General features: G+C 48.7%; 1 protein-coding gene across 6 annotated transcripts in view; it reads right to left on the bottom strand.

Annotated features, from left to right (window-relative positions):
• Positions 1-27,342, bottom strand: part of TPCN1 (two pore segment channel 1) — a 76,582-nt gene that overhangs the window by 32,256 nt on the left and 16,984 nt on the right. For 5 of the 6 annotated variants that reach the window (XM_017543254.2, XM_017543265.2, XM_017543247.1 and 2 more), the window contains exon 3: positions 4,162-4,286. In XM_017543254.2, the coding sequence (XP_017398743.1) occupies positions 4,162-4,286 (125 nt within the window). Of the gene's footprint in view, positions 1-4,161; positions 4,287-4,577; positions 4,597-27,342 lie in introns of those variants that run through there. The other variant, XM_017543279.2, reaches the window with a different exon arrangement.

Below are 27,342 nucleotides of genomic sequence, written 5' to 3'. Positions count from 1 at the left end.
AGACAGAGTCTTGCTGTGTTGCCCAGGCTGGAGTGCAGTGGTGTGATCTCGGCTCGCTACCTCTGCCTCCTGCGTTCAAGCAATTCTCTTGCCTCAGCCTCCTGAGTAGCTAGAACTACAGGTGCATGCCACCACGCGCAGCTAATTTTTGTATTTTTAGTAGAGATGGTGTTTCATTCTGTTGCTCAGGCTGGTCTCTAACTCCTGAGCTCAAGTGATCCGCCTACCTCGGCCTTCCAAAGTGATCGGATTACAGGTGTAAGCCATCGTGCCTGGCCCATTCTCACAAACTTATTCCGGGGAAGTCCCTGCCTGTAGTTTGCAGTGACTGTGAGTGAGTCACTTCTTGAAGCTGGATAAACTGCTCCCCTCATTAGCAAAATATCAAGACAAACCACAGACTTGGTAGCAAACCTGGCAGAGGCTGGCATGTCAAAGGGAGCGAGCACCTTGGCAGTCAACAGATAGTAAGTTGAACATTGTTCTGTGCTCTGTACAGGGCTGTGGTTTTCACTACCACCTCCACGGCCGCGGCAGGTGGGCAGGGGGCCACACACAGTGGCCTGAGAAGCGTCTGGTTTGAATAACTAAAAAAAATGTACTTCTTGGGCAATTTCTTCCAACAAATAGCCAGGAGTGAAGAGGTCTCGCTACAAGAACCATGACATGGGGAGCTCAATTTTAACTCTAGGACTTGGAATTGTCCCAGAAGAAGCCAGGCGTGGTGGCTCATGCCTGTGATCCCAGCACTTTGGGAGGCCAAGGTAGGTGGATCACCTGAGGTCAGGAGTTCAAGACAAGCCTGGCCAACATAGTGAAACCCCATCTCTACTAAAAATAAAAAAATTAGCCAGGCATGGTGGTGGGCATCTGTAATCACAGCTACTTAGGAGGCTAAGGCAGGAGAATCACTGGAACCTGGGAGGCGGAGGCTGCAGTGAGCCAAGATTGCGCCACTGCACTCCAGCCTGGGTGACAGAGCAAGACTCTGTGTCAAAAAGAAAAAAAAAAAGGAATTGTCCCAGAAGAGACGGGGGGAATGAGGTCTCCACTAACAGATGGAAATATTACCCATGGCACTGGATCCTGATGAAAACCCAGAGAACACTGGCCCCATTTCCTGGATGCTGATCATAAATTAGATTTGGAAAAATAAGAAAGGTCAGTTGTAGTGACTTCCAGGCCTTTACTCTTCGCTCCCTGGGGTCCAAGACCACACAGAAATGAGTACTGTTTCAAAGGCGCCAGGACTGCTAAGCACGTGGCTCCAGAGGGTAAGCGAGTTAAGAAGTAAAATGTGGGAGGAGGGGAAACTGCAGACACCAGGCACCCTCAAAGCAGCAAGGGTCAATTATCCTCACATACCAGCAACCTGGCTCACTACAGGGCCTGCAGCCCAGCTATGAGTGCAAAGGGAAAGGCCATCTTGGGCTGGGCGCTGTGGCTCACGCCTGTAGTCCCAAAACCTTGGGAGACCCAAGCGAGCAGATCACTTAAGGTCAGGAGTTCGAGACCAGCCTGACCAACATGGTGAAACCCCATCTCTACTAAACATATAAAAATTTGCCAGGCGTGGTGGCAGGTGCCTGTGATCCTAGCTACCAGGGAGGCTGAGGCAGGAGAATCACCTGAACCTGGGAGGAAGTTGCAGTGAGCGAGATTTCATCACTATACTCCAGCCTGGGCAACACCGTGAGATTCTGTCTCAAGAAAAACAGGCCATCTCATCCTCCAGGAATAGCTGTCAATGGCTGTTCACAGAAATCCAAGTTTTTCTTTAATTTTTTTAAAATGATGGATTTTTGGTAAAAATAATTTAAACAATATAGAATTACAAGGCAGTAAAAATTCCATCAGCCAGAGCTAATCACCTTTAATCTTTAAACAACTTCCCAGATATGCATGGGTATCTGTACACACACATACTCACATGCCTATGCTGCTATATGACATCAGTTTGAAATGATCATACGACACCAACTGTTCCCCCACAAACACATGGCCCATTTTCAAGGAGATGCACAAGGTCAGTTTATAAATGATGCAACAGCACACAGAATAAAGAACATCATCTGGAAGCTAAACAGTTTAAACATGGAGCTCTGCAACTCCCTAGCTGGGTGGCCTTGGGCATCATTTGGCCCCTGAGTCTCAGTCGCCACATCTGTAAAGTGGGAAGTGATCACTGCAGCCTTGGAGGCTTGTTACAAGATTAGCATGTGCCCCCTTAAAGTCCCATATTTTCATTACCAATGTCCTACCTGCTGAGAAAAAGAGGATCAGGAAGGAATGATCAGGATCCTTAGGGCTTCAACCACTCTGAGTCTGTGTTCTGACCTATCCCATGCTCTTATCCAGCCTCGGAGAGGGCAATGTGCACGGGTGACCCTGCTAGGTCATTAACAGGTATTCCTGAGCTTGTGACAAAACATTTCTGTTGCCGTCACTTGAAACAAAACGTGATTGTTTAGGTGTATATGATGCTGCATGAACATATGAGAAACAGATGATTGAGCAACCATCAAATAAATGTCTACATTTCATTAAATCTTTTTTTGAGACAGGCTCCCATTTTGTCACCCAGGCTGAAGTGCAGTGGTGCAAACACGGCTCACCGCAGCCTCAACTTCCTGGACTCGGCCGGTCCCTTCACCTCAGTCCCGCAAGCAGCTGGTCTACAGGGCACGCAGATCACGCCTGGCTAATTTTTGTGTTTTTTGCAGAGATGGGTTTCTGCCATGTTGCCCAGGCTTGAATTTCACTAAATCTTTTTAAAATGACAAAACAAATACTTGCAGTGGAGAGCTGCTTCAGATAAGCAAGATTAGGGAGAATTATGATTCAGATGAATTTAAGAAAACGTCTATTTCCTCTTCCAAACTCTTACTCACTGCACCCCAGAAACTGAAATCTTACAGTGACAAGATTGGCAAGATAAAGATTAAAATGCCACCACCAGTGGGGCCATCAGTAAAGAGGCAGTACTTCCTGTGGAGAGGATTCCATGCTGAACACCAAGGCCCTACAAATTGCTGATTCCTTCTACTCACTAATTCCATTTCTTAGATTTTCCATTTCTTTTACTTTCCTAGCAAAATAATCCTAGATGTAAGGGGGTGGGGATGCTAAGTATAGATTGCCCTTTGATTAGAATTTACAATAAGGGAAAATATTCAAGATTATCAGGTTAAGTCAGTTAGGATAATTTACCTGATATAATCTAAAGCTATTTAAATAGCCAGATGTAGTGGCTCATGCCTGTAATCCCAGAACTTTGGGAGGCTGAGATGGGCGGATCACCTGAGGTCAAGAGTTGAAGACCAGTCTGGCAACATGAAACCCCATCTCTACTAAAAATACAAAAATTAGCTGGGCATGGTGGCACGTGCCTGTGGTTCCAGCTACTCCGGAGGCTGAGGCAGGAGAACCGCTTGAACCCGGGAGGCAGAGGTTACAGTGAACTGAGATCGAGCCACTACACTCCAACTCCTGCCTGGGTGATAAAGTGAGACTGTCTCCAAAAAAAGCAAAAAAAATGCTTATGCTGTATGCTATGAAAAAAAAAAAGACTATAAAATTGCAGATACCGTATGACTTTTAAAAGTTATTTTAGAAAACAGATGTATTGTTCTTAATATACATTTTTTTAAAACTGAAAGAAAATAATGTTGACAGTGACTGCCTTAGGTGTCCTCTTGTATCTAAATTTATTATAATGAGCATGTATTACTTTCCCATGAAAATATTTTTTTCAAAGAAAGAAAAATCCTAAAATAGCAAACAGGAAAGCAGTAACAAGTTAAACAAGAATAAAGCTAAATCATTCAGTATGTAAAGAAGAACTCCCTCCTGAGAACGTGGCCTCTCGGTGTGCCCTGAGAAGAGGGTGGATGGCAGGGAAGGCCAAGTGGACAGACTCTGGGAATAACTGTGGGGGTTGGCACAGCCCCAAACAGAGGTCTCAAGACAAGCCGGTGCACAGCAGTCTTCCCCTGTGAGCACAGTCAGGTCAGCCCCCCATCTTACGAACCTGAAGCTCACACATGAGCAGCAGCATGAACCAATGCTGGAACTGAATTTCTGGGCACTTAACAGAGCCTGGGCTGCCCCACCCCACCGCCAGGTGCAGAGAACCACCAGGGCCTGACTGGAGATACTCACCTGGAGGTAGATTGCTGCCTCTTGGTAATTCATCTCCCAGTTGTGTGCGGGGCTGGAGGGGGAACTCTCGCCCCCAGAGCTGAGATTGGGTACCTGGGAGTCATGGATGGCATAGCTGCCGCCATCTGCAGTGGAAGAGGAGAGAGATTTACTTGGCACCCAGGCTTAAGAATATAAAGACACCATTCGGCAGAAGAACAGCTTCCTATGCTCACACGGACATCCCATCATCTTCAAATCCACCTCCATGCTGTCTGTGCACTGATAGTGGCAAGAATTAGCACAGCTGGTTACAAATGTTTTCCATTCTCTTGATAAGTGAAAGAAGCAAGTACAAAAGAGTACAAATTGTGTGCTATCTAATGTGTACAAAAGGGAGGACACAAGAAAACATAAATACATCGACTTATCTTTACCAAAAGAAACACAGGAAGGAAAAATGAGATGCCAGTGAAATTGGTTGTCCTACAAGGGCTATGAGGAACAGGGAAGATGGATCCTTTTTGAATACTCTGACTCTTGGAAGCATATTAATATTCTACTTAGTTAAAAATTAAAAACAACTGCATTTGTCCCCGGGTGCAGGGCCATCTGTTGCTCTTCCCTGCTGGTGGCCACGCCCTCCTCTCCCAGCAACGCTGGGCCAGCTGGGCCATCTGTCTGGGGAACACCCTCCCCTTGCCCTCTGTCCACATTGTCTGCCTCTGGCCGACTCCACCCCTGGCTCTGGGCAGGTGACCTGGGCCTGGCAATGAGCCCCTTGTCTCCCTTCGGCCCAGGGATTGGTTCAGGCATGGCTGTTGACCCAAGTCCGGCCAGTGACAGCTGAACTTGAAACTGTCCCCAGAGCAATTAGGAAGGAGGGGCTTTTTCCCTGTTGTTGCTGGCGGCTGCCTCTGCCACCACTTGGGAGAAACTGGCCTGAGAAGGACGTCAGCAGAGAACAAAACAATAACCAAGAGATAACGCTGACACCAGCTGCGTGCCTGAAATCTACCCCTTAATTTCCAAGATCCAAGCTGATAAAGAGATCCCGTTTCAGTCTGAGTTTGGTTTGTCAATAATCCTGAGACTCTACTGACACAGTAAACAATGCCACCAAGAAATGACGCTTTGTTTGTGAATTGATTGGAAAGAAGTGAATCTGAAAGAGAAATCTGTAAATCCACATTGTAAATGATCCACCTGAAGGAATGTAAAGAATCTAATGTTTTGGGCTAAGCACGGTGGTTCACACCTATAATCCCAGCACACTCAGGTGACATGAATCACCTGAGGTCAGGAGTTCAAGACCAGCCTGGCCAACACGGCAAAACCCTGTCTCTACTAAAAATACAAAAATTAGCCAGGTGTGGTGGCAGGTGCCTGTAATCCCAGCTACTAAGTAGGCTGAGGCATGATAATAGCTTGATCCTGGGAAGCAGAAGTAGCAATGAGCCACGATCTCGCCACTGCACTCCAGCCTGGGGAAGAGAGCAAGACTCTATCTCCAAAAAACAAAACAAAACAAAACAAACTAATACTAGGATTTGCACAGTTCACAGGAAGCAAATGTGTAAGGCTTACAACCATGCAGAGGATAGCTCAAGGGCTGCTGGGTTGCAAAAGGTCCTTCTGATCTTGAACTGCCAGCCAAGAGCAACCAGGTTTAGCCACATGCAACTTACTTCTCCAACTCCCCGATTTTTTTTTTTTTCCCCGCAAGACACAAGGTCTCACTTTGTCACCTAGAATGGAGTACAGTGGCATGATCATGGCTCACTGCAGTCTTAAACTCTTGAGTTTAAGAGATCCTCCTGCTTCAGCCTCCCAAGCAGCTGGGACTACAGGCATGCACCACCATGCATGGCTAATTTTTGTATTTTTATAGAGATAGAGTCTTTGTTGCTGTTGCCCAGGCTGGTCCCGAACTCCTGGAATCAAGCAATCCTCCTGCCTTGGCCTTCCAAAGTATTGGAATTACAGGTATGAGCCACTGTGCCCAGCCACTCCACCCTTTTCCTTTCTTTTTTTTGAGATGGAGTCTCACTCTGTCACCTAGGCTGGAGTGCAATGTCGTGATCTCAGCTCACTTTAACTTTTCAAGCAATGCTCTTGCCTCAGGCTCCCGAGCAGCTGGGATTAGAGGCGCTCGCCACCATGCACTGCTAATTTTTGTATATTTAGTAGACATGGCATTTTGCCACGTTGGCCAGTCCGGTCTTGAACTCTAACCTCAAGTGATCTACTCACCTCGGCCTCCCAAAGTGCTGGGATTACAGGTGTGAGCCACCATGCCTGGCCAACCCTACTGATTTTTAAAAACAGTTTCGCCAAGGTGTGACACAATAAACTGTATATATTTTAAGTGTACAGTTTGAGTGACGTATGTGCATATCTGCAAAATCACCACAACAATCAAGATAACATGTCCATCACCCTCCCGTGCCTCCTTGCCCATCCATGCCCAGGCAATTACTGATCTGCATTCTGTGACTATTACATGAATCTGCATCTATTATATTATTACATGATGCATTATATAAATGAAATCATACAGTATATATTATTTTTGCTTGGCTTCTTTCACTTAGCATTATTTAAAAATTCATCCACATTTGCACTGTGTAGCAACAGTTCATTCTATTTCTTTGCTGAGTAATAGTTTATCCATTTACCTGTTGATGAACAGTTAAGATTGTTTCTAGTTTTGGGTTATTTCAAATAAAGTGGATGAATTACTTGAGGTCAGGAGTCAAAGACCAGTCTGGGTAACATAGTAAGACCTCATCTCTACAAAAATATATAAAATTTAGCTGGGCATGGTAGCTTGCACCTGTAGTCCCAGCTACTCAGGAGGTTGAGGTGGGAGGATTGCTTGAGGCTGAGAGGTCAAGGCTAGAGTGAGCTATGATCATGCTACTGTACTCTAGCCTGGGTGACAGAGCAAGATCCCATCTCAATAATCATAATAGGCCAGGTGCAATGGCTCACGCCTGTAATCCTAGCACTTTGGGAGGCCAAGGCAGGCTGATCACCTGAGCTCAAGAGTTTGAGAGCACCCTGGGCAACATGGTGAAGCCCTGTCTCTACTAAAATACAACAAATTAGCTGGGCATGGTGGCACATGCCTATAGTCCCAGCTAGTTGGGAGGCTGAGGCATGAGAGCTGCTTGAGCCCATGATGAGAAGTTTGCAGTGAGCTGAGACTCCACCACTGCACTCCTGCTTGGCCTATAGAGTGAGACTCTGCCTCAAAAAAAAAAATAAAAATAAAATAATAATAATAATTAGTCAATTTCTATTTAAAAGAAAAAAAAAAGCCTGCTGGGATTTGATTGAAATTGTGTCAAATCTACTAGGGAGACATCTTAAAAAACCAATGAACACGATATATCCCTCAGTTTATTTTGATCTTTAATTTCTCTTAGTAATGTTTTGTAGCTTTCAGTATACAGACCTGACACATCTTTTGTTAGATTTATCACTAAGTCTTTCATATTTCTGATGCCGTTGTAAATGAAGTTGCCTTTTAATCTCAATTTCCAATTGTTTGTTGTTAGTATACAGAAATACAACTGATTTTTATACATTGACTTTCTATCCTGCAACCTTGATAAACTCACTTAAAAGGTCTAGTAGCCTCTTTTGTAAATTTCACAGGGTTCTCTGTATAGATCATGTAGTCTGAGATTAAGGAGTTTTACTTCTTCCTTTCACATCCAGATGCCTTTTTTCATGCCTTACGGCACTGTTTAGAACCTCCCTTACCTATTGAATTTAAATGATGAGAAGGAATATCTTTGTCTCATTCCTGATCTTAGGGGAAAAGCATTCAGTTTTTCACCACGCAGTATGATGTAAGCTAGAAGTTCCTCGTAGATACCCTTTATCAGGCTGAGGAAATTCCTTTCTATGCCTAGTTTGTTGTGAGATTTTACTATGAATGGTTGTTGGATTTTGTCAAACACTTTCGGTGTCTACTTCAAGATGATTTCAGCTTGAGTATCCCTAATCCGAAAATTTGAAATCCAAATGCTCCAAAATTCAAAACTTTTTTTTTTTTTTTTTTTTTGAGACGGAGTTTCGCTCTTGTTACCCAGGCTGGAGTGCAATGGCGCGATCTCGGCTCACCGCAACCTCCGCCTCCTGGGTTCAGGCAATTCTTCTGCCTCAGCCTCCCGAGTAGCAGGGACTACAGGCACGCACCACCATGCCCAGCTAATTTTTTGTATTTTTAGTAGAGACGGGGTTTCACCATGTTGACCAGGATGGTCTCGATCTCTTGACCTCGTGATCCACCCGCCTCGGCCTCCCAAAGTGCTGGGATTACAGGCTTGAGCCACCGCGCCCGGCCAAAATTCAAAACTTTTTAAGCACCAACATGACACTCAAAAAAAGAAAAAATGCTAATTGGAGCATTCTGGATTTCACATTTTCAGATTAGAAATACTCAACCACTAAGTATAATGCAAATATTCCTAAATCGGAAAAAAATTAAAAATCAGAAATACTTCTGGCCCCAAGCATTTTGAATAAGGGATGTTCACCCTGTGTATGGTTTTTCTTTTTCCTGTGGTTAATACAGTGAATTACAATGACTGATTTTGAACATTAAACCAACCCTGCATTCCTGGGCTAAGTCCCTCTAGACATGATGTATTACCCTTTTTATATATTATTGCATTTGCTAAAATTGTTTAAATTTTTTGTATCTATGTTCATGTAGAATGTTGGTCTGAAGTTTCTTTCCTTGTGATGTCTTTGCTGGTTTGGGTGTCAAGGTAATGCTGGCCTTATAAAATGGGCTAGAAAATATCTCCTCCTTTTCAAATTTCTGAGTTTGTGTTAAATTGTTATTATTTCTTCCTTAACATATAGTGTTCACCAGGAAAGCTATCTGGGCCTGAAGTTTTCTTTCTAGGAAAGTTTTTTTTTACCACATATTAACTTTCTTCAGTAGATATAGGGCCATTCAGGTTTTCGATTCTTATTGAGAAAGCTTTGATAGCTTATATCTTTCAAGAAATGCCAAGAGGTTAAGCAATCTGTCCAAGATGACACAGCTGTAAGGGCTGAGCCAGGCTTTGGTCCCTAGCAGCTTGCCTCCAGGCAGATGCACTTAACCACTACACTGCACTACCCCCTCTAAGGAAGAGAGTCTGGGATGAGGAATGCAGAGGATGATTTCAAACTACTGGTAACAAACATTTATTGAGGCTTACTGTGTGACAAAACCTATCCTGCAGCAGATTTTATTTTCCAAAAACTGGTCCCCACATTATCTTTCACCTTCTGTGCTCTTCTGGAGCCTTGGCACTTCTCCATATACAGCTAGACGTTGTGTCTCTTCTGGAAATCAAGTGAGCCTTTAGGACTGCTGTGACCAACAGAGAACAGAGAACCTCATGACTTCTGAGGTTATAAAAATACTTTCACCTTATTCTCTTGGGGCACTGAGCAACCATTTTGTAAGGAAGCCCAAGCAGCCGGTAGAGAGGTTCCTGGAAAAGGCTCAAGGCTCCAGTTCATAGCCAGCTGAGCACCCAGCCAAGGGGTAGCACCAACTTCCCAGCCACGTGAAGGAGCCAACTCAAAAACAGATCCTCCAGATCCAGTTAAGCTGTCCAAACAAATACTACATAAAACAGCAAAAAGGCAACTCCACCAAGCCCTGCTCAAACTGCAAACTCCAGCAAAATAAATCTTGCTATCTTAAGGCACTATAGTTAGGGGAGTGATTTGTTAAATGGCAACAGATAATTAATACCTATTTAAATACATTGTATCTATCTATTGACCTACTTCATTCTTACAACAACCCTGTGAAGTACCTAATATTATCAACAGCTAACTGACACCTATCTAAATACATTGTATCTATTAATCTACTTCTTACAACAACTCTGCAAAGAAGGTAACATTAACAGATAACTATCTCTATCTAAATACATTGTATCTATTAACCCACTTCCTTCTTGCAACAACCCTGGGAAGTAGGTAATATTCCCACCTCAGACTTGAGGAAACTAAGGTGCACAGAGGCTAAGTAACCTGGGGTCATGCTGCTAGTGAGAAGTAGGGCTGGGATCCCAAACTAGGCTGCCTAGCTCCCAATCGGTAGACTACCTGCCTCTCAAGAATCAGAAACTCTGAAAGGGTGACAGGGTAATTAATGCCAAAAGAACCGAAAATACACTAGCATTTCCATCACTAAAGTGGAGCTCCATGTAGGAGGTGGGACATCTGGGTGCAGTTTGAACTTGGTAATTCTGACCATTCTCTTCCCAATGCCAACAGAGCAGCATTCCCTACCCTGACCCCAGTGCTCATTTCTGAAAGAACTAAGCCCTAGGCAGAGACAGGAGACGGTCAAACCACCTTCTTCAATCTGCTCACGTGGATCAGGGAAGCACGAGCCAAAACGTGGCTCCCAAGCAGAAAAAGCCATAGGCGAGCAGCTGGATGGAGCTGCATCCTCGCGCGCCCATGCCCTGTCCTCCACGACCTCCACACACCCCGGGAGGGGCTGGCACCAGCAATACAGCAGAGTCCTAGATAACATAAATAACAATGATGCAGTGGGGCAAGCAGCTGCTAGCTGGCACAGATGGCAGCAGCCGTTAGTGCCACCCTCCCACCCGACACTAGATGCGAGTGTCTATGTGAGCCGCTGCCATGAAGACCCCCTTTGGAGCCTTTCCACCCTTCTTCTCACATCTTTTCCCACCAGGAACAGGGTTCCCCATTCCTGGTGGGAAAAGATGTCTGGTCCTCCTCAACAGTTCCCCTATCCCTCACCACCCACACCGCTGCACCCTGGCACCAGGTGGCCCGATGCATCCCATGGCGCAGGCCATTCCTTGCTAACAGGCCTCACTGACACTCCCAGCAGCAGGTTTCTCCTGGAGCAGATAACCCTTGCTATCTTTAGGTGTCTTTGTTTGGGTGAGAGATAGTCCCTCTTCCCCAATATACAACCCTTCAAAGCCACAAAAGCCAGATCCATTCAGCGGAAATCCACAAGAACCACTGAGACAGGAAGGAGCAGAATTTTGGCTGCCCTGGGAGGACAGTCCTCAGAGCCAGAAATCCTAATCCCATCTTCTTTTTCACTCCTCATGGCCTGTCACTCACCAGGTCTGGAAAGGTCTCCTCTCTCCCATCTCTACTCAAGAGGTCTTTAAGACCTCCTGTCTCCCACCTAAAAGCCTGCAGCAATCTGGACTCACTCTCACTGTCCAGGCCTTTCCTGACCACCTGACCCAGGCCCCTTGAGGCAGGATGAATCTGGTAAGGCCGAAGTCTGCCAGTGTCACTCTGCTACTTAAATTCCTTCCATGGCTTGCCTGCAGAAAAAGACTGACTCCTTGGAACGACAGGAGAGAGTTTTAGAAACGACTCCTGCTATAGCTCTCTCCCTTTTTCCTATTCCTGTACCAAACTCCTACCAGGCAGGTGGGTCTGCAGCCTGGGCCTCATGGGCTAGCCGTCAAAGGCAACAGGTAGCCAAGGATGCAGGGAGCCGGCTGCCCCCATGGGACAGCGAGCACCACAGAGACAAAACGTGCGCCCCGTGGCCACAGACCACAGGTGGCTGGTGGGTGAGGGCAGGTACGTGGCAGTGCTGTCAATGGTGGAATGAGGACTCGGGAATTGACTTCACAGGGTGTTTCTGCTAGGTATGAGGAAGGGCTTTCTAATAACTAGAAATGATGGACCAGCAGAGAGGGCTTTAACTTTGTCAGGTTTGACGGAAATACGCAAGTCAGTGCCATGCTTCCTTAGAAGTGGGTACATAAGTATCTGTTATTTTAATCTAAATCTGTGAGTTGGAAATAAGTCTCTTTACTTTTATTTTTAGTTTTAAAGATAGGGTCTCACTGTGGTGCCAAAACTGGACTCAAATACCTGGACGTGAGCAATCCTCTTGCTTTGGCCTCCATTTGGAAATAATTTTTTTTTTTTTTTTTTTTTTTAGCCCAGGCTGGAGTACAGTGGCACCATCATGGTTCACTGCAGCCTCAACCTCTTGGGCTCAAGCCATCCTCCTACCTCAGCCTCCCGAGGAGCTGGGACTATAGGCATGTGCCACCACGCTTGGCTAATTTTTATTTTTTGTAGAGATGAGGTCTTGCCATGTTGCTCAGGCTGGTCTCAAACTCCTAGGCTCAAGCAATCCACCTGACTCTGCCTCCCAAAGTTCTGGGACTACAGGTGTGAGCCACTGCTCCTGGCCAGAAATAGTTCTTTTATTTTTATTTTTAAAATTTTTATTTATTTATTTATTTATTTATTTATTTATTTTTTGAGACAGTCTCACAGGCTGGAGTGCAGTGGCACAATCTCAGCTCACTACAACCTCCACTTCCCAGGCTCAAGCGATTCTCATGCTTCAGCCTCCCAAGTAGCTGGGACTACAGGTGTGCACCACCATACCTGGCTAATTTTTTGTATTTTTTGGAAGAGACAAGGTTTCACCATGCGGCCAGGCTGGTCTTGAACTCCTGACCTCAAGTGATCCAACTATCTTGGCCTTCCAAAGTGCTGGGATTTCAAGCGTGAGCCACCGTGCCTGGCCGGGAAATAATTCCTAAAAAAAATATTCTAAGACAAACAACTGGCCTGTTTATCTACTCCTTTGTTTAGCAAACATTCCCAGGGTTGCTCCTGCCCCTGGTTTGGGTGAGAGGTAGTCCCAAGGGCAGCTCCTAGGTACTGGGCCCTTGGTAGGGACTGTAGGAACTAGGTAGCCCTTGCCCTCCAGGGACACCTGTCTGCAGAGGCAGTGAGCACCCCATCGCCACGTGGCCTCAAAAAGGGGCTCTTTAGCTGTTGGTCATAGACATTTCAACAGAGAAGAGGTTTACCAGCTAGTGAGGAGCTGGACTAGCCGCCCCTGCAGCTTGTGGCATCTACACATTTACAGGTATGTGGCGGCTTCAAGGGGACCAGGCAGGTGGGTGCAGATGGCTTCAGAAGCAGCTCCAAACTGTGGAGCTGTCTGGAGGGCTGGCAGTACCACAATCTGAGCAGGGCCCAGCTGTCTAGATCCTGCTGGCACCAAAAGCCTTCCACAAACACTGCCTCACTGCTTAGGGAGGTCAATTGCATCTTTCTTAGCACATGCGTCCCTCTCCCACCTCCCAATTAACTGCAGCCCCGAAATCTAGCCCAGATCTCAGCAGCTCAGCTTCAGCTACAATATCACACACAAACACTTGCGGAGCAAATTCTGTGAGCCAGGCACTACTCTCAGCACTTTGGAGGTGAAATAACTTCATCCTCACAACCACCATAGGCGGTGGATACCATCAGTATCCCCATTTCACAGGTGATGGGTTGGAAGCACAGAGATTGGTCAACTTGCCCAGGGGCTCCCACATTTAGAAAGTGATGGAGCTAGAGAATGAATGAGGTCTGTTCTCGGAACCACTCTGCTAACCGCGGGTGGTGTTATTTGCGTGGTCTGCACAGTCCATGAATGGTGTACTACGGTTGGGGATGCGCAGCACCTAGGAACCAGAGCCGGTGTGTAGAGGCCATCACCGCAGGCGACACTGGGCGGCACTTCCCTTTCCTAGTACTTCGTTTTTGTTGTGGTTTATGAAAGGAGAGGTCCTCTGCCGCAGAGTGGGAAGCCCTACTGCACAGCTCTCCTGCGTGAATTTTGGGGCACTTTCTGCTGCTGTCTTAGAAGCAATGACTGTCAGGTCAAGAGCAGATCCTACAGATCACCTGACTCAATGCCCACCTTTTAGAGATGGGGAAACTGAGGGCAGGGAATGTGATGTGCCCGTGACACAAGGCCAACTGGTTACAGCGCCAGGTCTGGCACCCAGGCCTCCTGGACCCCCATCTAGGGCTTTCCTTCACACAATCACCTGCCACTCACCTCTCACTAGAGAAATGTGGGGGGTGGCTCTGCTGACCCACCGTCTGCTGTGGGGTATGCTGGCCACTGTCTCTTCTGATGAACAGCATGCAGCTGTGAGACAGGCTCAGCATCTATGACCCAAATCAAAGAACACGTGGCTGGTTCCTGCAAAGACCATCCCTCTATTGGCCAGTGCTCTTGGGATGCACTCTTATGAGTACAAGTGACTTGGGGGCCACAGAAGGCCTTGGGGTGACTGAGACCACATTTTCCTGGCCATACCACTGCTACATGGAACAGCTGCACCAACAGAGAATCTTGGGGCAGGAGGAGCCTCAGGAATCAGGAGGCTCCTCCCCTCCCACAATCAGCTGAAGGGCCCACAAACAGGGGCTACGGCTGGACCACAAGACCTCACTCTCCCAGCTCCTCCACCACACTGTGGCCCAAACCACCTCTCCCCTGATCAGCACAATCCCTGCTCTGTCTCCCTACTCTCTGTTCTACCCACTGTGGCCCGTTCTTGGCACCGGTCAGAGAAATCTGGGGTGTGTGTGTGTGTGTGTGTGTGTGTGTTTAGGTAAACTTTTTCATTTAATATTACAATCCTCAAGAACACTAAGCCAAATGGTATCACTCCTCTGCCCTAAACATGCCCCAGCCTCCTTTGATCAGAAGGTCTCCTGGAACCTGATCTACGACCTCTCCAAGTCGCCTCGTCCCACCTGCCCCGCGCTGCCGCCACACTGGCCTCCTTGCTGTACTGCCTGGAACACTCCGCCTTGAGGGCTTCGCATGGACTGCTCCCTCTGCCTCCCGATCTTTGAATGGCCACTTTCTCACCCTCCAGTTTTCCACCCAAACATCTTATCAGAGGCTGCCCTTGGCCTCCCCTACAAAGTGAGACCACATCACTCCGTCCCCTCAAACCACTGAGGCTTCTTCCTGGGGCTGTCACCACCTGACAGGTACCTGTTTACTCATGGGCCTGTCCCCACCGGAATGTCAGCTCCATGAGGGCAGGGACTTTGGTTTTGGTCACTGTGCTGTTCCCAGCCCCCAGAACAGCGCAGGATAGAATGTGTAAGTGTCAGCAAACATGTCTGAATTGAAGTGAAAGGAAAGGTCTTGCTTTCCCCAGAGATTCCGCACACCCCCATGGGGCACTTAAGGATGGCCAGGGCCTGGAAGGCGGAGAGCAAGGAGCCATCCCTGAGACTCGGCAGGCCTCAGGAAGAGGGCGGGCTCCACCTGGGGTGCAGTGGGCAGCACCAAAGGGAGCTACGAAGGGGTGTGACTTGGTAAGTTTGTTCTTGGAAAGATCCTTCTTTTAAGGATCTGCTGAAGAGGGGCTGATTGGGGAAGAGTAATTCAGGGTAGAACCTTAAAAGGGAAAGGGGAAAATATGACTCAAGAGCGAAGGTGAAAGAACAGTGAACGCTCCCCCTCCCAGGCCAGACTTTGTTCTGTGCTCCTAACCATTCAACCTCAGAAAACAGGACTTGACATACCCATGTGGTCCCAAAAGGCAAAGCACAATCACTCGTTTCTCCACACAGGGAGAGGGATGAAAGGCCTGGGGTGACACCGGCCACCTAGGGACTTTTCAAGAAAGCCACAGGTGATGGCAAAGGGCCTCCTTCACACCCAGGCACGAGCAACTGGGCTGCACGTTTAGGAATTATAGAAGGGGAGCGAATGGAAGGCAAGGAGCCACGGTTCAGTTCTGTTCCTTTTGTATGTGGCCTTCACATAGCAGTGCAGCTGTGCCAGCCAAGTCCAGGGCACGGCAGGGACAGGGTGGAGCTGGGCTCCCTTGTGGGGTGCTAATCCCCTGCCCTGTATGTGCCTAACCCTCTTATGAGGTTACAGAAGTGGCCAGAGAGGCAATGGAAATGCTTTCACCCAAGTGCTGCATTGTTCCCGCAGAAGGTATGCTTGAAGGCTCAGCAGGTTCCTGAGGAGGACATTCAGGCCCAGGAAAAAGGGAAGACAGGGGACAGAAGGGGCAGGTCAAAGGGGAAAGGGCCAGAACGAGGGCCAAGTCCTGATGAATCAGAGTGTGAGCCTGTGAGTGCAGATGGAGTGGCATCTGGGACACCAAGCCCCTGCTTGCTGGGAAACCAATTCCAGCAGACCCAGTTTCCTCAGAATGAAAACCCTCCGTGCGGGAAGTAAGAGGGTGTGCAGGGGCCCCCAGCTGCCCTGAAGGCCAGCACTGTGTGTGAAGCTAGAGGCTGGTCTGCCCCACTGAAGCCCGCTGTGCCTACTGGGTTGGCCCCAGGACCTCTACCTGGGCAGCACTGAATGCCAACAGTTGTTCTCACCCACCTGCTATAGTGGCCGGGGTGGGGGGCTTGCCCTGACCTCCAACTGCCCACAGACCCTGGGCAGAACCTCCAGGTAAACGACTGGCACTCACATCTTCGGCATACCAGGCGCAGAAAGCACAGGAAGCGTCCTAGCCAACCAAGCCACCAGGCGGGCTCACCCGCATCACCCCAGCCCAGCCCTGCCCCCTCTTCTGTGTGCTCATTACAGACCATGGAAGAAGCAACACCTATGGCCTCTGACCTTGGCACTGTTCTCGCCCAGAGCAGAACGGGTTCTTCCAGGCCAGCCGGAAAGGCAGGGACCAGGGCACACTGCAGGAGCCCAGCTCAAGGAGACAGGACGACCTCACCACAGGGCTGTCTGGGAGCTGGCCCTCCACTGCCTCCTCTAGAAGGCCGGCAGCTAGCCCGCACTTCTGCATGTCCACCTTTCCGGGGAGGCAGCAGGTCAGACAGGGGAAGGAGGGAGGCAAGCGGCAGCGCGGCAGGCGGGCGGGATTCACAGCCTCCCTGGCTCCTGCAGCCAGCAAGCTCCACGAACAGGTTTCAGAAAGGAATAGAGGAGGCTGACCAGGAATGCTTTTGGCAACCAGGAAGATCGCATTCTGCGCCTCTGTTCTGTGCCTCTGGGGAAAGTTCCACGAAGGGCAACATTTTGTCCTGCTCTTCTGGTGCCCTGGGCAGACAGCTGTCTTGGGAAAACCAGACCAAAACGACAGGCGCAGGCTTTCAGACACGCAGACTTTGGCCACTGAAGATTTATGTGGTACCAGCCCCTTAACTTCCCTCCCTGAATTCTGGCAATCAGCCCAAAGGAGAGAACGTAAAACCACTCGGAGAAGGGGAAGGAGTAGAAAGAAACAGCTGAACGGCATGAGAATACAAAATAACAACCCAAACTCTGACTCAAAGCCGGAGAGACGTCCTGGTGCAGAGGACAGGCGGACAAACCGGGATGACCTGTTTGCACACATGGTAACACTCCCCCATACTGATGTCACAGGGATGTCACAGGGCCCGGACGCTCCCGCAAAACAGCTGGCTGCTTTGCACGCCACATCGGAAATGATCCTGCGGGGAATCCAAGGTTTCCGTTCGCTGGAGCACAGCGTGCAGCAGCGTCCTGGTGGTGCCAGATAAATAGAAACAGTTTCCATATGCCGGCCATAAAGATGTGTGGGGGAGGAGCAGGAAAGAGTGGGCAGGAGGGAAAGGCTTCCACAACCCACCCCCCACCCAGCAAGCGAGGGGGCGGCCCGGGCTGTGTAAACCGCTGGGACCTTTCTTTGGTGCCCGCGCCAGAGATTGCTTTGGATAAAAGGGCTACAAGCCCCTCCTGGGAGAAAGCTCTGATCAGAAAAAGCAGAGAATGACTGTTCTCGGGCAGGGTGATACTGAAGGGCCTACCCCGTTTCTAACCTGTCTCCTTTCCAGTCTTGTTTTCTTTCTTTCTTTTTACGGAGACAGGTGTAGGGGGGAGATCCCATAAGCACGGAGGCAGGAGCAAAAGGCCTCAGCCTATTTCCATGTAAATAATGAAGAAAGTAACTAGAAATATAACCATAGTAGTTATTAGTTATTCATATGTGATCTTATTCATAGGTGATCTTAATTCTTTTTTTTTTTTTTTTTTGAGACAGAGTTTCGCTCTTGTTACCCAGGCTGGAGTGCAATGGCGTGATCTCGGCTCACTGCAACCTCCGCCTCCTAGGTTCAGGCAATTCTCCTGCCCCAGCCTCCCGAGTCGCTGGGATTACAGGCACGCGCCACCATGCCCAGCTAATTTTTTGTATTTTTAGTAGAGACGGGGTTTCACCATGTTGACCAGGATGGTCTCGATCTCTTGACCTCGTGATCCACCCGCCTCGGCCTCCCACAGTGCTGGGATTACAGGCTTGAGCCACCGCGCCCGGCCCGGTGATCTTAATTATTTTACTAAGGCCTCTCAGGTTGGAAGTGGGAACCTGGGTGACACTGTGAAATGAATGACACTAAGGCAACATGCTTTAAGTCCTCTGTCACATAAGGGCTGCTGGAGGGTGCCTGGGCTGTGCGGCAGTGCCAGCACTGTGAAAGCGCCCTGTTTAGCAGCTAGGGAAGGAGATGTCCAAAATGGCCGAGATGTCTCCTTCCTGGGGATGTTTGGAGAAAACTCCACTTCTCCAAGCTCTTGTGATAAGGCCTAATGGCTGTCAGGGAGACCCGCAGACATCCGGGGGCATAACTGTCTCTATGTGATGCTGGGCTTCAGTGGTCACGTTCCATGTCTACTCTCATGCTCTGCTTCTGCACCTGCTTCCTTTTTTTTTTTTGGAAAAGATAATCAGTAACAGTAATGTAAATCTTAACGTTTTAGTTCTTTCTTGATAAGCATGGAAAAAGTGCTGATGCATTATGCTCCTTACCTTACTTCAGGTGTCAGAAATTCCTGGGCCCCTACCTGAATGACACGTGATGTACTTGACCCTATCACTGCCAAGCCCTATCTACCCTGCCCCTAGTCTCCCTACCTACCCTGTCCCTAGATTTGCAACTCAATAAAAGTGAGAGTGTCCCAGCATTGGGGCCACTCCTGGTCCGTGATTTAGGTAGCAGTGGACCCCTGGGCCCAAACTCTCTTTTCTCGATCTCCGTGTCTTGCGCCTTTTATTTCTGCAATTTCTCCGCACCAGCTGGGAGAGGCTCACAGAACCCTATAGGGCTGGACCCTACAACAGGGTCTCACTCCATCGCCCAGGCAGGAGTGCAGTGGTGCAATCATGGCTCACTGTAGCCTTTACGTCCTGGGTTCAATCGATTCTCCCCTCTCAGCCTCCCAAGTAGCTGGGACTACAGGTATGTATCACCATGCTCGGCTAATTTTTTGTATTTTTTTTGTAGAGATGAGCTCTCATCGCCACGTTCCCCAGCCTAGTCTCCAACTCCTGGGTTCAAGCCATCCACCCAGCTCAACTCCCAAAGTGCTGGGATTACAGGCATGAGCCGCCATGCCCAGCCTCATCCTCATTTTCTTAAACACACAACCTCACACATTCTCAAAACGCACACATACGCACACCCTCGCACATCCTGTGAGACAAAACGGAACCCTGGACACCCACGTTCACTCCAGCTGTGCCCCCTCTGCCCTCCCCAGTTCATGATCTTAATCCCCAGAGCCTCAGTTTCTTCATCCAGAAACTGGGACCAGTGCCAACCGTGCTCCGGGCATCGCAGAGACAAATGCGAATGCCCACAAAGCGCTCAGAGCCCTCCGGAAACCAGCGCCTACCAGAATGACAACGAGCAACCACCCCGCCGCTTGCCAGTTGTCACTGAGAGCCCCACTCCATGGGAAAGAGCTCAAAGAGGAGAGGAAAATAAACCAGAGTGACACTGATGAGTTTTCCAGGCACAGCATCGCCACCGTGCTTCTGTGCCGGCTGGCTCTTCAAAGGCCCCCAGATAAAAATCTAGCATGAGACGACATGCCAAAAGAAAGCAAAATGCACGTCCCCCTGCTCGGGCCTTCTCTTTCTGATAATTGGTTGCAAGATGGTGTGGAAGGTAGACCCGCATTATCGACACACGTTAGTAAAGGCCCCAAACCCAGGCAGAGCCGTGGGCCAATGCACCGACCTCCAGAAAGGCAAGAACTGGCACGGAGCCCTCCCAGTTGAATTGCTGGCCCCCAGCCCAAGATCTGTCCTGCCAAAGGCTGAAGCCAAAGGAGGAAAGGAAAAAAGAAAGGCTCAACGGGGCAGTACCACGGGTCAAGCCCTGTTCTAGAGGGAAGGACTCTGGTGTGAAAGTGGTCAGGATAATGTCCTGTGTCTCCTCCAACTCTGTTTCTGGCCACCTGACAGGGACCGAAGTGGCCAGGGCCAGAGGGATTCCCTGTCATCCATGAGGCCTGGCCGGGGGAGCCTGGAACTGGCAGGAAATGGAGCAAGGAAGCAAGCAGCAATGCTCTAAATGGAGAGCAAAGGACGTGGAAAGGCAGGAGGGGTGCAGATCAGAAATAGGCTCTTCGGAGGCGGCAGAGAAGAACTGCAGGTAGAAAGAGGGGCTGGGAAACGAGCACATGGAATCCACCGGGCGGTGCCTGCAGCCTGCGGGGCCCACTCCCTAACTGCCCACATGAGGAACTCACAGCAGACATCCTGAGGTCGCAAACACCACCTAGAACACCTCTCTAGTCTTCATAAATCACATGGTAACTTGGGAGAGAGAATGGGAGGAAGTAGTTTTATTTATTTTGTTTTTGAGACAGGGTCTGCTCTGTCACTCAGGCTGGAGTGCAGTGGCATGATTTCAGCTCACTGCAACTTCCATCTCCCAGGTTCAAGTGATTCTTGTGCATCAGTCTCCCGAGTAGCTCAGACTATAGGGAAGGACTAAGGGTGATGCCAGGGCTAGCATTTCAAAGATGAGGGATGAGGAGGTGTTCACAGGGTGGACGGAGATGAGGTGAGCGGCACATTCCAGAAACAAGGAAGGTCCTTCAGACAGCACAGAGACTTGAACAGCAGGGCACACCTGGGGATCTGCAGAGGATTCAGTAATTCTAAAGCTTAAAGCACCACAGACCAGAGACCAGGATGATGCAGTGGGCAATGGTAACAGCTGCAGCTCGCACTCAGAACTCACTTACACCAGACACGGTCGTAAGGGCTTTACATTAATTAATTCTTCGAAGCATACAAAGCCCCTACAAACAAGACTTGATTATTATCCCCAGTTTACAGAGGGGGAAACTAAGGCCCAGAGAGGCTGAGTGACTTGCCCAAGGTCACAGAGGGAGGAAACAATGGGCAGCCAAGCCCTCGCCTCTCCCACCACTGTTTCCACAAGGCTGGAGGTGTAGGTCAGGCAGAAAGCCATGCCGAGGGCCTAGCCTTGCACCACGGGGGACTAACTGTGTGGAGCAACCTGACCAGTGGCTACTTGGAAAGACACAACCAAGGCAGTCGGTCCTGTAACTCCCTAACCCATCTACAAACATTCTGCACGGACAAAACCGCAAGTTCCTTTTTCCAGGGGAGCCATGGCCAGCTCACGTTCGCGAGGCAGGTTAAATTGCCAGGGGCCGCCACGGTCATTTTTATTGTCTAATCCTCCTTCCTGAGATGGAGAACTGTGTCTTGTCCCTATGGCCTGCCCCACGGTTTGCCAGATGTCCACGGGTAATTTCTTGGTGAGGCAGGACATGGCTTCTTCTTTAGTCCATGAATTTCAAGACCCAACTTGGAATTGTACTTTCTGCTCCCACGCCACTGGGTTTATCATGAAACAAAGGGCTTTCCCTGCTGCTGCTCACTCACTCACGAAGTATTTATTGAGTACCCATCATGTGTAAAGTGTTTCAGATGCTTTAAAAAACATTTGTAAAGGCCCTACGCTTCCTGCTGTCTCATAGACATAGACACACACACACACACACACAGAGGCATGCAAACGCCACTGTTTACCCAGTGAAGAGTACAGCACCTGTGCGAACATCTGTTCCATATTCACTTGGAAGCATCTGAAATGCTAATTGTGAAACACCCAGGGACAGGGAAAGGAGCTGGAGAAGAGCAAACGGAGATTAAAGGCATTTTCCACTGTGCACTGGTGCTCTCTGGTTGCCCTGCAAGAGGTCAACAGAAAGCCAGTGCTCGGAAAAACAAGTTTGGCTTGAGACTCAACCTGCATGAAGGCTACTGATGTATCAACTGATGGCGTCCACGCAGCACAGATCAAAGGGCCGCTCCAGCCTTTAACCAGGAGCACCTGGGGGTGGGCTGGACCCAGCTTCCGTGAACACTGGCCACGCCCCAGCACCTGGATCTGCTGCTGCTGCAGGCAGCTTTGTTCAGAAGAAGAGCAACAAGGGGGCGAGGCAGCCATGAGGCACCGGCACTGCGGGGAAGTGACAGCTGGGGGACATCTACATCCCACAGAGAGCTTGACGGCCTAGGCCCGCCACTTCTCTAGGGCCCCGAATTCCTATGCAGTCAGTGGCCAGGGACTGCCCTCAGCCTTCCCTTCCTTTTGCCTCAGTTTCCCTTTCTGTTGGTGGGGAAGGCAGCCCAAAAGCAGGATTGTGAATAAAAGAAAATACAATGGAAATCAAGAGGCCACCCTAAAGAATGAGCAGGAGTGGCCGGGCACGGTGGCTCACACCTGTAAACCCAGCACTTTGGGAGGCCAAGGAAGGCAGATCACCTGAGGTCAGGAGTTCAAGACCAGCCTGGCCAACATGGTGAAAACCCATCTCTACAAAAATACAAAAATCTGCCAGGCATGATGGTGGGTGCCTGTAATCCCCACTGCTCGGGAGGCAAGAGAGTCACTTGAACTTGGGAAGCAGAGGTTTCAGTAAGCCAAGATTACGCCAGCCTGGGCAACAAAGCGAGAAAAAAAAAAAAAAAAAAAAAAAAAAAAAAAAACAGGAGGAGACCGAGCTGTTTGATTCTTAATTCTGCAACACAACACAACTTCCTTGTAAGTAATCAAGGAAGTTAACTACAGCCCCTCGACCGCTACAACACTCAAGGAAATGCAAACCACCAACACATCCCTTACAAGGAACAGGGAGAACATGAGATAGGAGGAAAGATTCACACTCTCAACGCAGAAAGTCCCTCTATTACCTACTCATGGGCTGAGACTCTGACTGGAGACATTCGTATCCCCATTTTACAGATGAAGAAACTGCATCTTAGGAAAAACAAGCTTAGCTCCTCATTCAAGGATGTTCAGCTATCAAGAGAGGATGCCAGAAATTCAACCCCATCCTTTGCAGCCAACTGAGTGACACTCAGGAAATGTTCACCTGTCGTAGACATCAGCAAGTACCATCACTCCTCAACAGGCACACATTCATCACAGCCTAAGAATCTCCCAAGCCACCTCCATCTCTAGACTTTTGTGTCCCCACACACTCTGGACGGTGTCTGGTCTCCAAGTGGAAATAGCGAAAAACAACATGTAACAAAATCAAATGGGCCAACTAGGCTGCAGGCTGAATGGACTTTAGTACTTGTAAAATCCGAGCCCTGTTGAGGCTACCAGACTGGCTCCAGGCTGTGCAGTAAAAACTGCAATTCCAAACAACCAGGCAGGCCAGCCAAGTGTGAACAGCCGAGCCCGCAAGAAGAGAGGCCCCTCGAGAGTCACAGAGAGAAGACATCACGCTTGCCGACGACCACCCACAAGTGAAAGGCAGCACAGCCGGCAACTTGGAGCGGCTCCAAGCCATTAGCCAGCACTGAGCACAGGTCACTCTGCCTAAGCTGGTTTTCAGCAAGAGCTAAAAGAGTTAGGAAAAAATAAAATAAAATCCCAATCTAACAAAGAGAGAGACGAAAAAGAGAGATGGGCAGTCTACAAATGGTAGGGCGGTGGTAGGGAAGCTCAGATGGAGGGAAGGTGGGGCTTGAGTACCCAGGGCTGATATGGCTATTACAGGACACGTGTGGGCTCCTAGGGAGTTCAAAGCTAGAAGCAGAGACGTGAACATCCAAAGAGTAGGCTGTTCCTAGAGGCAGCAATGCCACGCCCTGCTGGGCTACTTCTGATCTGATCACGTGTGAGTCTCCTTGTCACCCCTCAATGGCTCCAGGGGCTGATTTAGCTGTGACAGTTACCTGGGACTCTGGATGTTTTTGGAAACTGACTCATTCTCAGATATGCAATTTCATGTCTATTACGTGCCCAGAGTATGAGAAGAAGAGACATGGTCCCTGCCTTTGCAAAACTTGTACTACCAGAAAGAGGCACAGCTGTGCAAAACACCAGCACCCAAAACAACAGCCATTAACACTCAGGCATTACACCGGCTTCCGCCTCTACCTTCCTGCCCTGCCCTGCCCTGCCCTGCCATCTCATATAGGCATCAGGGAGACATAAGAAAGAAACTTGCAAACTGGGTGAGCCCTAACTGAGGGGAGCAGGATTCACAAAACCCTGCTTGATGCTGGATGAACACAGTGGGTATTATTCATACTATGAAAGGATTCTTTGCCAAAGTTAGCCCTCCCACCCATATTTTATTTTGAAATATGTATGTGTATACATATACATTTCTAGAGACAGGGTCTTACTCTGTTGCCTAGGCTGTGTAGTATAATAGTGTGATCGTGGCTCACTGCAGCCTTAGACTCCTGGGCTCGAGCAATCCTCATGCCTCCGCCTCTCAAGTAGCTGAGACTACAGGCGTGCAACCCCACACCTGGCTAATTTTTCTTTAAACTTCTTTGTAGAGATGGGGGTCTCACTATGTTGTCCAAGCTGGTCTCAAATTTCTGGCCTCAAGCAATCCTCGTGCCTTGGTCTACCAAAATCTACCAAAGTGCTAGGATTATAGGGTGAACCACTGTGCCTGGCTCCCTCCCATATTTTAAATTACCTAATTCATCAAAACTCCATTTTCTCACAATCCATCACGGCACAAAACAAACACTGATTCAATCATCAAATCTGTTGCATCCCAGTGCTGGGGAGCAAATGGGTCTGTGTGCAGTGGAGGGCAGAGAATGAAGTGTAAACAGCATACACGGAGAATGAGAGGCTGTGGAAACACAACCACTATCTTCATGGGTTAGAGAAGGCTCCAAAGGCTTTCAGCGGAAGAAAGCGGGAGGGGCCAGGTGAGGTGGCTCAAGCCTGTAATCCCAGCATTTTAGGGGATTTAGGAGGCTGCGGAGGTCAGATCAGGAGGTCAGGAGTTTGAAACCAGACTGGCCAACACAGTGAAACCCTGTATCTACTAAAAAAACTAAAATTAGCCAGGAATGGTGGTACATGCCTGTAGTTCCAGCTACACGGGAGGCTAAGTCAAGAGAATTGCTTGAACCTGGGAGGTGGAGGTTGCAGTGAGCCAAGCTGAGATTGCGCCACTGCACTCGTGCTTGGACAACAGAGTGAGATTTTGTCTAAAAAAAAAAAAAAAAAAAGCAGGATGATATCAGAAGCAAGAGACATGGCGGCCCAGGGGGCAGTTTAGTAGTGAATGGTTTAAATGAGAAAATTAATGAAATGATGTGATTATTAAATGAGACTGTATAAACAGTCCATGTTTTAAGACTTTCGACTGGGCATGGTGGCTCATGCCTGTAATCCCAGCACTTTGGGAGGCAGAGGCGAGCGAATCACCTGAGGCCCAGAGTTCAAGACCAGCCTGGCCAATATGGTGAAACCCCATCTCTACAAAAAATACCAAAGTTAGCCGGATGTGGTGGTACACACCTGTAATCCCAGCTACTCGGGAAGCTGTGGCATGAGAATCACTTGAGACAAGGAGATGGAGGTTGCAGTGAGCCAAGGTCATACCAATGCACTCCACCCTGGGCAACAGAGCTAGGCTCTGTCAAAAAAAAAAAAAAAAAAAAACAAAAAAACACCTTGGCCTAGGGTAGGGTTGAGGTAGTCTAGGTTTAGGGTTTCCTTATCTATATGCTGCTTTTAGTGAAACTTTCAAGGCTACTAGGGCCTGGGTGAAGAAATGCTCCTACTAGGCAAAGCCTGAAAACAGAGGCAGCAGGGCTGAGATTAGAGGGCAAGGGGCACCACAAACTCTTCCTGGGCTTACTTGGGGGGTCTGCCAGGCACGTGGCAGCCCATCAACATCTGCTGAAGGAATGAACCCTACTGCGCTGTTGTCTGCCTTTGCAGATTACTTCCTTCACTGAGCCTCAACTTGTACCTCCGCAAAATGGGGATAAATACCACTAACTCCGCAAGAGCTGTTAGGATAACCATCTATAAAGTTACAGCACACATTCTTAACAACCGTAATCTGTGCTTGCTGTCTCTACCAAGAGGGTAACAAGAATGGCTCTAGGAAGACTTGGTCATTTAAGGTGGCAAAAAGGACGCTCTGATATGCAGTTACTGGATTGTCAGGGCAAAGAGCAGGGGTCATACCCACGTGGCACTCACGGGAGATATCTGCAAGTCTTCCAAATGCTGCTGAAGCAGGAAGTCACTGAAAGGTTCACCTAGGAGGTTCCCTGAACCCCTAAATCATGCTTTTTAAGAAAAAAAAAACAAAAAACAAAAAACAGCACTGCTGTTGCAGTAATATGATGCTCTCTGCTTGCTTCTACAGCTAAGGGGGCAAAGAGATCAGAATGTTTTTAATAATTTGCAATCCAAATACCCAAGCTGTATTCCAAGACACCAATTCCTCAATACTGGAAGTGTGGATAGGTTTCTCCACTAAGGGGAAAGGCAGAACATCTAGGCTTTATCGTGAAGGAGGATGATAAAATCAGAGGTAGGCTGCCTGTCTGAAAATACTTCCTGATCAAACCGAGATGGTTTTTCAGGGGCTGTGTCAGTGCACTGGAACAAAGCCGGAATTTATCTGCCGGAAACAGAAGCCACACCTTTTTAATCAGGAGAGTGGCCCCAGAACTTCAACAGACTTTCTGATCCTAAGGGTTGGGTGTGGTGGGATTAGGAAGGGCAAAGTGGGAGACATGGGGCAGGGCTGGGCACAGTCAAACTTCCTCCTCCCATCAGCTCTGCTTTTCTTTCACTAACTGCTTCCTCTGTGCTCAATACTGCTGGGATGTTTCTCATCAAAGAGCACCCTCCTGGGCCGGGCCCTAGGCCAGGTGAGCCTGTGAAAATCCTCATCTGCCCAGCATTGTCCAGATCCTTCCTGAGAGACTTTTAAGAAGGCAGTGGAACAGGCCAGGCAGTGGTGGCTCACACCTGTAATCCCAGCACTTTGGGAGGCCAAAGCAGGTGAATCACTTGAGGTCAGGAGTTTGAGACCAGCCTGGCCAACATGGTCAAACCCCATCTCTACCAAATATACAAAAAAATGGACAGGATACTGTGGCGCACGCCTGTAATCCCAGGTACTTGGGAGGTTGAGGCACTAGAATTGCTTGAAACTGGGAGGCAGGCCAGGCCTGGTGGCTCACGCCTATAATCCCAGCACTTTGGGAGGCTGAGGTGGACAATCACCTAAGGTCAGGAGTTCGAAGCCAGCCTGACCAACATGGAGAAATCCTG

This window comes from Cebus imitator, unplaced genomic scaffold (genome assembly GCF_001604975.1).
Source record: "Cebus imitator isolate Cc_AM_T3 unplaced genomic scaffold, Cebus_imitator-1.0 Scaffold8, whole genome shotgun sequence".
NCBI lineage: Eukaryota > Metazoa > Chordata > Mammalia > Primates > Cebidae > Cebus > Cebus imitator.
This window is presented reverse-complemented; position numbering and strand designations above follow the sequence as displayed.